The 15,825-nt window shown below is 34.6% G+C and overlaps 1 protein-coding gene across 2 annotated transcripts; it reads left to right on the forward strand.

Annotated features, from left to right (window-relative positions):
- The first annotated feature begins 5,378 nt into the window (after positions 1–5,378).
- On the forward strand, positions 5,379–15,281 carry LOC132067377 (WAT1-related protein At3g28050-like). Of its 2 annotated transcripts, XM_059460583.1 has the most exons (8): positions 5,379–5,671; positions 5,749–5,811; positions 6,367–6,480; positions 7,467–7,698; positions 7,780–7,938; positions 9,614–9,765; positions 9,921–10,084; positions 14,983–15,281. In XM_059460583.1, exons 1-7 carry the CDS (start codon positions 5,478–5,480, stop codon positions 10,069–10,071), a joined length of 1,065 nt encoding a protein of 354 aa, XP_059316566.1. In that variant the 5' UTR covers positions 5,379–5,477; the 3' UTR covers positions 10,072–10,084; positions 14,983–15,281. The 2 variants fall into 2 exon arrangements, with proteins under 2 accessions (XP_059316566.1, XP_059316567.1); XM_059460584.1 differs by lacking the exon at positions 6,367–6,480.
- The last annotated feature ends 544 nt before the right edge of the window (positions 15,282–15,825 follow it).

A 15,825-nucleotide genomic window follows, 5' to 3' on the forward strand; every position in this document is an offset into this window, starting at 1 on the left:
CATTTTTCTCATTTCTTTTTCGCACAAAAACCCATTTATAACCAACAGGTTTAATGCCATTAGGTGTTTGGACTACAGGTCCAAAAACTTCCCGTTTGGTAAGCGAGTTTAACTCAGATTAAATTACCTCTTGCCACTTTGGCCAATCACATCTTTCTTGGCATTCTTTAACAGATTGGGGTTCAAGATCCTCACTATCTTGCATAATTCTTGTTGCAACATTATAGGCAAAGACATAATCCACATTTATTTCCAATCGATTCAAATTAGTCCCAACATTAATTGGATTAATTGATATTTCCTCATTTTCTTGAGTATCAGGCTCATTGATTTCTTCAAGAATATCAGTATTGTTCAAATCTTGAATTTCTTTATGAGGTTCTTTTGTAGTGTCATCTTGACCATTTATTTTTCTTTTTCTAGATTTCGATCCTTAGAACCCAATGGTCTACCACGCTTCGGTGTGCCTTGGACTCATTTGCTATGACACTAGTAGATGTTCCTACGGGGACATCAATCCGAATTGGGACATTCTCTCGGGGATATGTGATTTGGTAATCCTTTTCAAATCAGAAATGCGTACGGCATTTGATTTGCTATTTTACGCAAGTGAATAATCTTTTGAACCTCTTGCTCACAAATAGAAGCACGTGGATCAAGATGAGACAATGATGAATTATTCCACAAAATTTCCCTTTTATTTCATTATTCTCTCCCTAATTTTGGGAAAATTGTCTCATCAAATTGACAATACGCAAATCGAGCGATGAACAAATCTCGGTTAATGGTTCAAGGTAGCGAATAATGGAGGGCGATTCAAACCCAACATATATTCCTAATCTTCTTTGGGGACCCGTCTTGGTGCGATGTGGTGGTGCTACGGGCACATATACGGCACATCCAAAAATTCTTAGATGGGATATATTAGGTTCTTGACCCAAAACCAATTGCAACGGAGAAAATTTATGATAGTTTGTCGGTGCGAGACGAACAAGTGTTGCTGCGTACAAAATGGCGTGACCCCAAACGGTCGTGGGCAACCTCGTTTTCATGAGTAATGGTCTTGCAATCAGCTGAGGCGTTTTATTAATGACTCTGCAAGGCCATTTTGAGTGTGAACATGAGCTACAGGATGTTCAACTCTTATCCCAATTGATAAACAATAGTCATTAAATGTTTGGGATGAAAACTACAAAGATTATCAAGGCGAATAGACTTTATCGGATTATCGAAATTGTGCCCGTAATCGAATTATTTGTGCCAATAATTTCGCAAAACGCCAAAAGTTGAGAGATGACGAGAGGCACGCATGAGACCATCTAGAAGAAGCATCTATTAGGACCATAAAATATCTAAACGACCCACTAGTGGGGTGAATTGGTCCACAAATATCCCCATGTATACGTTCCAAAAATTCAGGGGATTCAAACTCAACCTTTGTAGTGATGGCCTAATAATTAACTTGCCTTGATAACAAGAAGGGCACGAAAATTCATTGTTTAAAAGAATCTTCGGGTTCTTTTAATGGGTGCCCATTTGAATTTTCTATAATTCTGTCTCATCATTATAGATCCGGGGTGTCGGTCGATCATGCCACGGTACAAACGTATTGAGTCGGTAAACTTACGGTTTCACTTACGGAATGTGTCTCAATTACACCAATTTTTGTCCAATATAAGCGGAAGACAAAGCGGAAACTTTTCTATAACAACTTTTTGTCCGAGACATCCTTAGTGATACCAATATATTCAAGATTCATCTCATCCATTGTTTTGATATGGTATCCATTTTGACGGATATCTTTAAAACTTAATAAATTCCTTCGGGACTTAGGAGAGAACATAGCATCGCTTATAATGAGTTTTGTTCCCTTAGGCAAAATTATGGTGGCTCTTCCAGAGCCTTCAATCAAACTAGTACTACCAGATATGGTATTAACATTCGCCTTACCCATAAGTAAATGAAAAAATATTTCTTGTCTTTGAATATCGTGTGTGTAGTAGCGAGAATCAATCAAACAAATATCTTCATTATTGGATTTTTAATCCAAACTTGCTTTGAGAGTTATCCATATCTTCGAATGGAATGACACAAACAAAGCAAAATAAATATTAAATATTAGTGCTTCCAGTGAAAGTAGATACAGACCAAGTACAAACAAATTGAACTTATATCAATACAAAATTTCAATATAATAATCCAAACCAATAATCGTGTAGGATATTTAATTAACTTATATGATCTATATATACTAATTTAATAACATATTACTGTGGATAAATATCTTATACACGAAACAAGGACTCAGTAATTATCATTAAAAGAGTTGCTGTGAATAATTGTACTATACCCATATCACCTTTAGTTTAGGAAAAATAAAGGCTTACAAATTGTAGAGCAAGTAGGATAACATAGAGTACTAGCATACCTATTACTACTAGGCTCGTGTAAAGAGAGAAAAAAAAAATGCATGCATCTTTATTCTTTTATGCAGTAATACTTATTTTCTCTGCAGGCTCATTTTTCCATGCATGTCATTAGCTTTCTTTGTATAGAGAATATTTGGACTTCAAGCAATGGAATTTAAAAGCTTTGCTAAGCTTTTCTACAATTGCAGTAAACGAAAAATCCAACGCCAACCATATCAAGACGAATCAGATTAATATTTTATTAATAACTAACTATAACAAACTGACTAAATCTAGACTAATTAAAAATAGTACTCATGTAAACAACTACTGTTACATGGTCTTTTATTCATCAATTACTACGACTAGCAAAAATTAAACTAAACAACTCAATCATCTCTAATCACAGAACCATCACCAATCAAGTGATCTATCTTTCCTTCAGGGTGCTCAAAGAAATCTGCTACATCCAAGTGTGTGATGTCAATTTGATTTTCGAGAGATAAAATTAACTTGGGATTTTCTCTTTTCTTTTAATTGATGCACGATAAAGCTCAACCAAGTGCTTCGCCGTACGACGGTGCACGTGCCAAAGTGTCCACTTCCACCACATCGATAGCATTTATTTTTCGAGCCACGTGCTTCGGCACTTCATGCCTATCATCCTTCTTTTTCCCCTTTTGGTGGTGATTTTTCTTTGAAGAGTGATTAACACCCGAAAGTAATTTCTTCTTTGACCATTATCACGACCACGACTATTATCACGACCCGACTATTATCATGACCACGGCGGGGCCACGACCTTTTCCACGCACAGGAGTAGTGGGCATACACCTCATTCACTTCGGGGAGTGGTGCGAGCGCCGTAGGTCGATTCTCGTGATTTTTCATCAAAAATCATTATTTTGTTCGGCCCACAAGAAGATGAGCAATCAAATCACAATACTTTGAAACCTTTCTCTCGATATTGTCTTCTGAGCACATTCGAGGCATGAAAAGTGGAGAACGTCTTTTCCAACTTATCGTAATCACTAATTTTTTCTCCACATAGTGTCAATATAGAAGTAATTCTGAACATCTCAGAGTTATACTTCATAACTGATTTGAAATCTTGTAGCCTTAGATTGATCCATTCGTGTCGTGCTTTTGGGAGGAAGACCATCTTCAGGTGGTCATACCTTTCTTTCAAGTTTTTCCATAAAACGAGTGGATCCTTAATAGTAAGATATTCATTTTCGGTCCTCATCAAAGATGATAGCGAGGAATATCATAACCTTGGCATTTTCTTGGTTGGATGCTTTATTATTTTCTTTAATGGTGTCTCCAAGACCCATAGCATCAAAGATGGATTTCGTATCTGCACCCGCTGATAGGTAGTTCTTGCTGAAATATCAAGGGCAACGAACTCGAGTTTTGTAAGGTTAGCCATAAAATAGAGAGAATAAAAATAGTACCTTAGCCTTAAAAAATTTCTTGAGACGGTAGAGTCTCGTCTTGATAACGTGTTATGAAACAATAAATTAAAGCAAGAATATATGTAGAACAAGAGAAGAGAGTTCTTATTTCTTGTGAGGGATCAAATACTGATAAGAAAATCTCTATTTATAGGAGAGAATTGAAAAGTCACATCATGGCCTGTAAACCCTAAAATTCCTCTTAAAGATAGACATCACAATATTATAATAATATTTATAACAAAGGATACTTTTTTGAAGAATTTTGACTAATTTTATTATGACAATTCTGTTGACTGTTATCTACTTCAAGCCCTTAGGACTCTGCACCACCTACATAAAAAGTGATTAAAAGACGATAACAGTTTTTCATTTTCTGTCATTTCCTTTTCAAAGAGAATGAAGAAAGTTAGGGGTAATTTTCAGTTAGGCCTCTTGAAGTTTTGGAAAGTGGTACTTAACCCCTCGAGCATTGAGAAAGTGAGAAATAGATTTCATAGAGATCCAAATGATGATCAAAGATCCAGAGTACTTGGATTGCCCTCTGTATTATGTATGATTTATAGCAAGAATTTACATGAAATGATCATAATAACTTTTGATAAATGATCATAAAAGAATTACATGATGCACTTGGTATTTACATCAAATTCAGTTAAGTTAATGCATGTCATGCATATAACACTTTTATATAATGTATTTTAGTTGATGAATAACACTTGATATTTATATAAACATATAAATAAATAGTTATAAGAGAAATGATAAAAATGGTTGATTTTATTTTGGGAAGGTTCAAAATGGTCACTTAATTATATATTTGAGTAGTTTTGGTTCTTTGAATCTGACAGAAATGAATAGCTTTAGTCTCCATCAAATATTTAATACATTCTGTTGTTAAATTTAATCTAAATTGTGGAACAAAAAAAAGTTCATAATGAGCTCATATTTGAAGGTGCAATTTTTATATTTTTTTGCTTTTTTTTGAAGTCTGATGTTATTTTCTGAGGTACAATTTCTGCTATTTTATCTTTTTCTTGGCATCAGTATAATGATGTTGCGCTTCTTAAAATTTGATGGGACTTTCTTAATGTTTTTGGTAATGTATAATGTTTTATTAAATCTAATAGCTAGAGTTGGTTCAATATTTGATGGAAAATAAAAAAGGATATTCATTTTAACAAACTTAAAGGACTAAACTTATTCAAGAATATACTTAGGGTACCATTTTGCTCCTACCCCCAAAACATAAGGCACCATTCTTTTGAACTTTTTACAAAATGAACTCAAAAAAGATAGCAAAAACTATTACTTTCTAAAATCACAAAAAGATTATTCTTTTTTAATTTGACATAAAGTTTAAAAAATGAGGGAAAATTTTCAAAATATATAATCTAAAATAAATCTTAGATATCTTTATGACTGTAAATGATCTCATAAAATTAAATTATTTTTAAATATAGGAAGATATGAATTATAATAATCTTTTGGACAGAGGGAGTAGATTCCTGTTTCCCTTGTGGCCCCAGTATCCAAACAGTTGACCATACCCACAGCATTCTTGGAAACTGCACTTTTCCACTGGTGAAGTCCAAGTTCAGATACACTTGAAAAAATGGCTATGGAGATGAACATAAAGATGAAGGAAGCTTTGCCATATATAGGAATGGCTTCAACTCAATTTGCACAAGTTGGTCTAATGATAGTTGGCAAAAAAGCCATGTCTACTGGAATGACTAACTTCACTTTTGTCTTCTATTCCAATGCTCTTGCTTCCCTTATTCTCCTCCCTTCTTTCTTCTTCTACAGGTACTGCTCTTTGACTTCAATTTAAAATACCCACAAATAAAGTTGTGATCTTTAATTGATTTGAATTGATTTTGTAGGTCAACTCGTCCTCCACTCAATTTCTCACTCATATCTGGATTTTTCTTGCTTGGAGTTCTTGGGTATGTGATTCTCATATTTCAATTGGCTTATGTGTGAAATATTAGCTGTTTCTTTACAGCTTGTTTGGATGGTTGTTACCTATTGTATTGTGCTGTTAGTTTAAATACAGTGTTTTGTTTTGGTTGTTACTTAATTTTATTGTATCGTATCATTAAATCCATCGTTGCCTAACGACAAAAAGTTCCATTTTGTGTAAAGACTGATTTGGTGTGATCCTGTCGTTACATTATTTTTTCCCTCATTTTTTTATCTTTACTTATTATCTTATAATCTTATTTTATCTTTTACCCTATATTTTTATAGTAGCTCTACCCCATAACCTACTTTCTGGAGGCTTATGCTTCAAATTGTTGATGTGTGACACAATGTAACGATGGAAAATGACACAATCTATTTAAACGTTGTATTCATCAAAACACTACAGTACAATACAACACAATATAGTATAATGCGATACATTATGAAACAATATGTAACAACCATCCAAACAGAGTGTTAATCAGTGACTATTAAAGGTCTAATTTTGGGGTTTATGGGTTTTCATGGTTTTGTAGTTGTTCAGCGCAGCTAACAGGGTATACTGGGATTAATTATACTTCTGCTTCATTTGCCTCAGCAATGCTCAACCTCATCCCAGGTTTTACTTTCATACTTGCCGTCATTTTCAGGTTTTGACCCTCTTCTCACTTTTGCTTTAGTTGATTTTAGAGTAGAAGGAGAACTAATACACCCTTCATCATATGATGGTGTTTGACTGAGTATTAAGTTTAAGAAATAACAAATGCCAAAAGAACTCTTAACACGTGTGGTCTTAAACATAACATGGCATTTTATGGTGAGCATGTCATTAAGGGGTAAAGTGAGAAGTTTAATGTTAAGTAGTTTCCAGATATAAAAATGTGTCATTCCATTTGGAACAAGACTAAAAAGAGAAGAATGCCATATAAAATGGAACAGATGCAGTATTAAGTAAGCCAGTTTATTCAATTTCAAGTATATGTAAACAGATTCCTCTGAACTGGAGTTGTTCGTAATATGCCTTTTCTACTTTGTGTAGTTATCTTTTCGATGTTACAAATGTTGCAGTCAGTGTGTGACTGTTTCCTTCATGGTTTCTTCTTATCAGTAGCTGCATAATTGTTTTCTAATTCGATTGAATGCTTCATTTCCGTCCTTTAGAGATCATGTGAGAACAGAAGAAAATGAGAAGAAAATGTAATGGGATGATTCTCGGGAAGTTCAGGAACCATGAAAGGATAAGAAAGAACAAAAAGATGAAAAGAAAACTATATTGTACAAAACATGAGTTTAGCCATCTATGATTATACATCTGTTAAACTGGAAAATTATACATTGAACTGGAAAAAATGTAACTATACAAAGGTGCATCAATTTCCTTTGTTGGGATGTTGTGTTTTCAAGTTCCTTTCTCTCTGCCTTTTGGGTTCGAAGATTAAAAAAGTATCTATAAAGTAAAAAAGGAAATACGTACACATGCTTAAATAACACAAGCAAGCGCCAAAGTTAATGGGTCATATCATTTTGATAAGCAGATAAACCTGCTAAAGAAGCATAATTGGATACTATCGATCTCTTTGATCACAAGAGACTGGAACAAATAACACAAATACACTTCTTGTTTGCTTTATTTTAGGATGGAGAAATTAGATTGTCGAAGTACAAGTACCCTGATTAAATCTGTTGGAACAATCGTCTCAATTGCCGGAGCATTCACCGCCACTCTTTACAAGGGACCACAAATTTTGTTGACTTCCTCATCTTTGAAGCCTCGAAATTATCTTCATTTCCAGGAAACAGACTGGGTGATTGGAGGACTATATCTTGTCGTGGATTGTGTAGCGGCTTCATTATACTTAATTGTACAGGTATGAGAATAACTCTTTGAAAGCGATGCCTTTATTAGTTGAGAATCAGCACCAGAACTGATATATTTATATTTTTTACAGGCTTCCATCCTTAAGAAATATCCAGTTGAGCTGATTGTGGTCTTCTTTTACTGCTTCTTTTCATCCATTCTATCAGCAATTGTCTCTCTGTTTATGGACAGGAACTTAAATGCCTGGATGCTACAACCTGGTACGAGATTGTTAGCTGTTCTATACTCAGTAAGTAAGTAAATTGTGTGCGTTTACATTCTGTCTGCTCATATCGTGAGTTGGTGACCATGCTAAGATAAACATGGACGAAGTATTTGTAAGGCTCTGTTTGGGTACTTCTATATTAAGGTAGTGGATCTAGGATTTCTAGAACATGGGTGCACTACTAAAGTAAGGAGGAAAAAAATGCATTAAGTGGGAATTGATCCTTGTTACTCTAGGTAAATGACTCAGCTTTCAACCAAATGCACCATTAAGCCTTTTTGTACCATGGTGCCAGCAGGTAATATTATATCAAGTCTAGAAAATATGTACATAAAATACCTAGTTTTGCGGAAAGACCATGTCTCACGTGCACCATAAATTGCATAGTAAATTTGCCCCAATAAGTAGATGATTCCTATTCAACTGAGGCTGGTAAGAATTTATGCAACCTGATTCTAGATCTCCACCTTCTTGGTATCACTTATCAGTAGTAAATTTTAGCTCAATTTGATTCTTTTAGACCTAGACTTTATCATTTGCAAACTAAGGTACATTCCCCTTTTATGTTTCTGCCCTTGCTTAATCTCCAGAATTTTTTTGCAAAGGTGGGATCAAGTTAGGTACTAAACTAGAGCAAGGAGGTTGTTCTAAAGCATGAACCTCAAAGGCTAGAAACAACATAAAGATAAAGAGGGATAAGGGGCCATTATGAGGCTGATATGTACTGATTTTAGTGGCTGTTCCAAGAGTGTTCTGGTTGGAAAGTATGTGTTGAACATTCAGTTAGCATGTATGAGAGGAAAGTGAAAAGGAGAAGAAGATATTGGCAAAGTGATCAATAAGTAAATAAATATTTCTAACTTTTGAAGAGTTTCTTTCTTAATGAAATCTTCTTAAAAGTGAAAGAGGGGGGACCTAAATTTTTTGCCAACAAATTGCTTGAACCGTGAAAACGTCTTGATGTAATGTGCCTTATGAACAAGCACAACTTTCATGGGCCTGGTGCCACATTCAATTGACAAACTACATTGGACAATCATGTTGAACGCTTTAGTGGTGGTTAGAATATATATTTTCTCTGTATAACTGCTCTTTTGACATTGTTTCCTTTTTAGTTTGTTCCAAAAAGCATGACATCTTTCTATATTTGAAATTATTTAACTTTTAAACTTTCCATTTTATCCTTAATGATATGGTACAATGACATTTTGGAAACTTCAATTCTTTTAAATTCTCACAAAGTTTCTCAAAAGAGAACCAAGACAATCAAAACAGTCATCAAAATTACTTGCTAAAACAAAAGATTTGCTTACATAACTTCTAAAGGTATTCATGTGTTAAAACATAAAACCTGCTAAAAAGTAATTATGTTAGCTTTGAATTTGGTTTCTCTTTCTTTTGTTCAGAACATTATTTCAAATTACCTAGGCTAACAGTTGGTCATTTACGTTGGTTTAGCTTTCCACTTCTTCTACTCTAGCTATCAACATTACTTCCCAGCGCTTATCCTCGAGAATACATTTCTTTGTTTTGCTAAGTTGAAGCTTGGCTGATCAGTAATTATAAGAAAGCTATAATCTTTTGAGTTTTGTCAATAGAGAATACTGAATGTATGTTTTCATATTTACTCAGCATCTTGTGGTACGTCAGTTGCATTCTGCATATCTCAAACATCTGGCATGTATTTTGCTTTCCTTAGGGAATTTTTGGCTCAGCATTTCAAGTCAGTGTGATGTTTTGGTGCATTCGTAGAAAGGGACCTCTCTTTGTTGCGATGTTTCATCCTCTGGGAATTGTAATCGCTGTGGCATTGGGTATCATCTTCTTAGGAGATATTTTCTACCTTGGAAGGTATGGTTATATTTTTACTATCTTACATATCTGTCAAGTTGTTGGCAATCCAAATTGAAAAAAAATTCTGTTATGTACTCTTTTCTCTATCTCGATTCATAGTTGTTGTAAAGTACTGTTTGCATGTGCCTAATCATCAACTTTGTTGAGTACAGCTTGGTAGGGTCAATTATAATCGTTGTTGGCTTTTACGCTGTGATGTGGGGAAAAACAAAAGAAGAAAAGGTGGATGAAGACAAGCTCGCAAGAAATATCAGTTCAAAGGCCCCGCTCTTGCAAGTAAAGGATGGTGAGACAAGAATTTAAGCATAAATTATAGGTACGTCTTCCTTTTAGCAGTTAGCCTTTTAAAGCCTATAGGGAATACAATTTATGCATATCTTGTGTGTTGTAACTATACATCTATAGTTAGCTTAGCGAGTATCTCAGTGCAGTGTGCATCACTGGTGAAAGATGGTAAAATGTATGCGTAAATCTCCAAGGTCTTGGTAGCTTATACCGTGTCCAAGACCATTAGGTAATTAGTCCATGCACCTTTATAAACGTTTAGTAGGCGGAGAAAATGATAAAGTTTGGGCTGGTCGGGGTGCGGTTTGGCAGTTGTGACTCTTGCTCCTTCTGCATATGTTTTCTTTGTATAGGGTTAGTTTAGGTGCACCTTCATGGCTCAAGTTGGGTGGGGTGGGGGTTAAACTGGGTCGTACCAAGTTTTTGTCACTCTTAAAATTGGCCTAACTCGACTATAGAATTTGGTTCGTATGAGTATTCAGTTTAGAATACAAAAACAATAAAGTGCGGAAGAGTAAGAACATAGGACTTAACGTGGAAAAACACTATGCTCAAAAGGTACAAAAACCAAGTCCTACCTAGTAGGATTTTACTACAATCTCCACTAAACAAAGCGACGAAAAATTCAGATTACAAATCCTTGCAATCTAATATTTAACTCCAAGCCTTGAAATCAACTACCACCTGATTGCTATAATCTCCTCAAGTCACACTGACTTGAAAACAACAAAAATGTTCTGCATAACAAAACAAACAGCAACCTAACATTACTTCATAAGTAGAAGGTTACAACTCAAAATCTATTACAAGTGAACTGGCATTGACTCAATGAATTGAATTAACGACTCAAGGACCAGAGTCTTCATCCTGGTTCTTTTTTTTTTTTTTTTTGGATAGGTAATTGAAAGAATTTTATTGAAGTAAAGAGGGGGCCAACTTTAAGAAAAAGCTGGATAGAAGTACATCTAAAAGATAAACTTTACAGTGAGTGTGAAGAACTAAGAAACTCAGCCAACGCCTCCAGCTCTAAAACATTTGCCGAGGTTATGCTGCACCAAAAATTAAGCAAAATATACATTTGTGTTTTAGATAAATTACGTTGTCCTTTTTGTTATCAAAAACTCTAGCATTTCTCTCTTTCCATACGACCCACCAAACTACTGCTGGGATAGACTTCCAGATGTAACCCGACGCTTTATGCAAATCCTGTTTGTGCCATGAGAGGAGAAAATCAACCGTCCTCCCAGGCATGCACCATTTGACACCATTTGAGTCTTCATCCTGGTTCTTCACTCTCAGATGATCAGTGTTCGTACTTTCAAGAACGACGGGTGGCTTGAAAGCTCTAAAACTGTTGCTCAATCTCTCAATTTGTGTGAATGTATGATATCCTGCAAAGTAAGAATACAATATATACTATTCACATTAGTAAGCTCGTGAAAAAAGAAACCACTTATTTCAAAGATTCTATCAAGTAAGGAAACCGAATCAATTAGAGTCCTTTATCAAGAAGGATTCTCAAACCGTCTCTTACGAAAAATAACTCCAATTCGGTCATAAACGAAATCCTTTTAGAACTCAGATACTTTTGAAAGATCTTGTGAATATTTAGAATATATTGCATGAATAATAATGAAGATATACAAAAGTATTTTCCCTAAAATATCGCAACATGGTCACACCTTTCAGATCCATCAGCATTAAGGACCTGAGTCTTAACACAATTCCTTCACAGAGTACATTGTGTTTTTTAATCATCAAAATAGATCAATCTCAACATATAGACACACATGTATGGACATCCTTGAATCACATATTATTCTGCAACATGTCAGTCCTTCTCAGTAGAAATGTTGCTGTCTTCTTAAGAAGTTGTAGAATTTTATTTACAGTTTGTAACCTAAAAGCAAGTGCACTGTAGGAATTTTTCCTTTCTGTTATGTCTCTGCTTTTGGCATGTCAATGATTAGTATGATAACCATTCCCCTACTTTTTAGTTCATTCTCAAAAAAAAAAAAAAAAAAAAAAAAAAAAAAACGAATGAATTTGGTTTTGAAGTTGTGACTTTTCATTTGTAAGGGGTTCTCTTCTTGTCTTGTACCAAAAGATAGAAAGATGAAATTCTTACATGGATGAAACGGTGAGGAGGCAATGCTTAAATGCCCATAGGTGCCTTTGGGGATGGCAGAGAGATCAATTAGGGGATTAAAAGTAGATCAATAGTTTGCTATTTTGATTAAACAAATATATAGATCAGTGTTTTAAAAGGCGAGGGCGTAAGGCGGGGCGTTTTACATCTGCCTCAGTGAGGCGTAAGCCCCATGGGGTTTTAATTTTTAGTATTTTATAAAATGATATAATTATAATAAATACTTTTAAATAGGTGAAATAGCGTAAAAAATTGAAAAAAATTATAAATAAGTGATATATATATATATATATATGCTCCACCCCCCCCCCCCCCCCCCAAAAAAAAAAAAAAAAAACTAATTAGAACAATCTATTATACGCTACTTACAAGTACAAGTGACTGCTCGTTACTTTTTTGAGATAGTAGAAGACAAGATAAATAATTGAAAAAGAATATATATATATATATATGCTCCACCCCCACAAAAAAACTAATTAGAACAATCTATTATACGCTACTTACAAGTACAAGTGACTGCTCGTTACTTTTTTGAGATAGTAGAAGACAAGATAAATAATTGGAAAAGAATATATATTAGGCATTCTAGCAATAAAAAAAGGTCTTGACTTTTAAATTTAATGTTTCAGTTCCTTTTTAAAACATTTGAGTAATTACATGTTGACTTTTGAGAATTTGGGCATTAGATTAAGGACTTATTTAACAAATTTCGTTTTAGTTCGAAGAAGTTTTCTGGGCTTACGCCCCAACAAAAAAAACTCGCCCCAAATGCCTGGGCGTACGCCCCAAATGCCTGGGCGTACGCCTTTGGAGACTTTCGCCCCGACCCATCGCCCCGGGGCATTTTTGGTACGCCCCGCCCCAGGGCTCGCCCCGAAAACGCCTTTTAAAACACTGATATAGATTAGGTACTGAGCAGGCTTGGGGGTTTTTGGGGGGTGCGAAAATTATGATCTAAATATGGAAACAGTTCTTCCGGTTACAAATCCAATTATTTTTTAATGTTATATAAGCATTTCCTAGTATATCGGCTACTGCTCTGTGTTTTGGCAGCTTGTAGCATGTTAGCGGCAGCTGAACCAGTCCATTTAGAGTTTGTTTAATTTAGAACTGACGTCCACCATAATTGAATCTCATCATTTTAAGCTGTGTTAATCTTTCTGCGCAAACCCTTCCCGATACAAACTCTATTGACTTCAATCCACTGCGTGAGCTAGGCAAGCTCGCGTATTCAGTATTATACAATGTAACAGGTCATAAGAATAAGATGTCAAAAGATGGGTTGAACAGAAAAGGTCATTTGCCCCACAGTGCAGAATTGGACTTGGTATAGATAGTGCCTGCCATCCCGAGGAATTACTTTATGTTTTTATTAAAATATTATAACTTGTTATAAGTTCCACATATTGGCTTGCAATAATCTTACATGTATGCATATTTTAGGATCTAAATTTAACCCTTGACTTTTTCCGAGCACAATTGGTCTTCAATGTTTGGCACGTCCTTATCTTCTTTTATTTCAAGGATCTGTTCTGTTAGCGGAGGGAGCATCAAGTAAAATGAACTAGCTGTGCTTTACCAAATGGATCACCAATAAATAATATATTTTGGAACAGAATTAAATCAGTTTTTAGCGGACAGACTATTAGTAATCAGAAAGAATATGCGGCTCATAAATCTTTTATCTTGATGGAACTTATGATTAAGCTAATTATAAGAATAGTGCTTTAAATTAAATGGGACGAACAAGAACTGTAGAAGCATATTCTTTCTGATAAATAAATGAATGATAGATACCACAAATTCTTTTATCTATGAAGACAATGAAAACATTTATTCTTTTCTGTGTTTAAAAAGTTGACATTGTTTGTGATAGTGTGGAATATATACATTTTAGTATTTTCGATTATGAATTGAATCTAAATATTGACGTAACATGTAATTGATCTTTCAAAATGCAGTTGTCCTTGACTTTATTGTTTAATAATCTGAATTGAAACAAAGAACTGATAAGAGTCCTTTCCCGTAGAATTGATAGAGCTTGTCTTTTGATATTACTCAAAGCAGCATCGATTATTAGAAAGTCAAACATGTCTGATATATTCAGATCTTCAATCTTTGCCTCTAAAAAGAAAATTCGACAACTCACTGTGAAATGTTCAACGCCTCTTTGGAGGAAGAGGCACTTTAAATGGTTGTATGCCTCTTTTCATGTCAATGAAAGTATTATCATGACTTGTTCACATGTCATTTTCTTTCTAATATCATCTTCTGAAATGTCAATGGAAGTATTTTGTTCTCGATAACTTTCTACATGCATGACTTTGCTTATTTGGGTGATACCAGTGTAAGCTATAAGCTCTGGCCTGACTTTGCATTGGTTTTTTTCAAAGTCATACATGACTGAAATTATAAGATATCTCATTCTTTAGCATAAAAAGCAATTAGATAACTCATTGTGAAATGCTCGACGCCTCTGTGCTGGGGGAGGCACTTTAGATGGTTGTATCCTCTCTTTTCATGTCAACAGAAGTATGATCATGACTTTTTCTCACGTCATTTTCTTTCTAATAACATCATGAAAGTGTAATTAAAAGTCTGTCATTCTCAATAAGTATCTATTTGCATGACTGTGCTGGTGAGAGGTAGCAGGTACTCGTGGACCATTCGAGGTGTGCACAACTGGCACGGATACCACCTTATAAGAAAAATATATTTGCATAACTTTGTTTATTGATAGATGCCGGTGGGACTGACTATAAGCTCTTGCCTGCCTGCAGAATGGAAGAAGTCAAAGCAAGTTGACAGGGCATGTTGTGGAAGTTGCAGACATGGAAGCCACTACCAATTACTGAAATTTGCATATAATTGTTGAAACATTCATACAAATGCTCTCACCATTGCTGTAAATGCAGAGCAGATAAACCTATGAAATGTAAAATAAGTCCCTGTATGACTTGGTTTGCCACTCTTTTAATCAGTGTATATAATTTTATTACTCCGGTCAGCATTGTGATACTATGCTTTGCAAAGATTCTCAAAACTGCAGAGTGATAAGGGAAAGGATGATGTTATTTTTTTTATACAAATGGGATATCGTTTTCTCATTTCTTCCAACTAAAATGCTCTGAATGTGAAATAATTCCCATTCATATGGGTCATATTATAACCATAATAAATAACATAATACGCACCTATCAGAAATGTTATAGTTATCTATATGGTGGGCTAAGGTTATATCCTAAGAAATTAACATGTCTCATCCGGTAGGATTATTAAATTGTTCTATTATAAAAATAAGGAGCTAATGCAGTTTTGAGATTAGCTTAGTCTTACAGATGGCTTTGGCACGTCATTACCAGAGATTTGGAGGTCAAACCAAAAGATATAAAATTAAAGAAAGATGGATTTCATCGAAGATGGGGCTTGTGGATAATACTTAAGCTTAACTGTCCCAAGAGGAAGAGAGAAGAACACCCATCATCAGAAAATAATTAAAAACAAATAACAATAATAATAACCACGATGAGTGAATTTATGAAGTATTTACTGTTAACATTTTATTACCTTAATATCCAAGCTATATTTCAAGAGAAATTCTAGAGAATTGAAAGAAGAACTCA

This window comes from Lycium ferocissimum, chromosome 8 (assembly GCF_029784015.1).
Source record: "Lycium ferocissimum isolate CSIRO_LF1 chromosome 8, AGI_CSIRO_Lferr_CH_V1, whole genome shotgun sequence".
NCBI lineage: Eukaryota > Viridiplantae > Streptophyta > Magnoliopsida > Solanales > Solanaceae > Lycium > Lycium ferocissimum.

Coding starts and splice junctions, on each gene's coding strand:
- LOC132067377 (XM_059460583.1), top strand. CDS start 5,478: ATGGCTATGGAGATGAACATAAAGATGAAGGAAGCTTTGCCATATATA. Junction 5,672..5,748: donor CCTTCTTTCTTCTTCTACAG/GTACTGCTCTTT, acceptor TTGATTTTGTAG/GTCAACTCGTCCTCCACTCA. Junction 5,812..6,366: donor TTCTTGCTTGGAGTTCTTGG/GTATGTGATTCT, acceptor ATGGTTTTGTAG/TTGTTCAGCGCAGCTAACAG.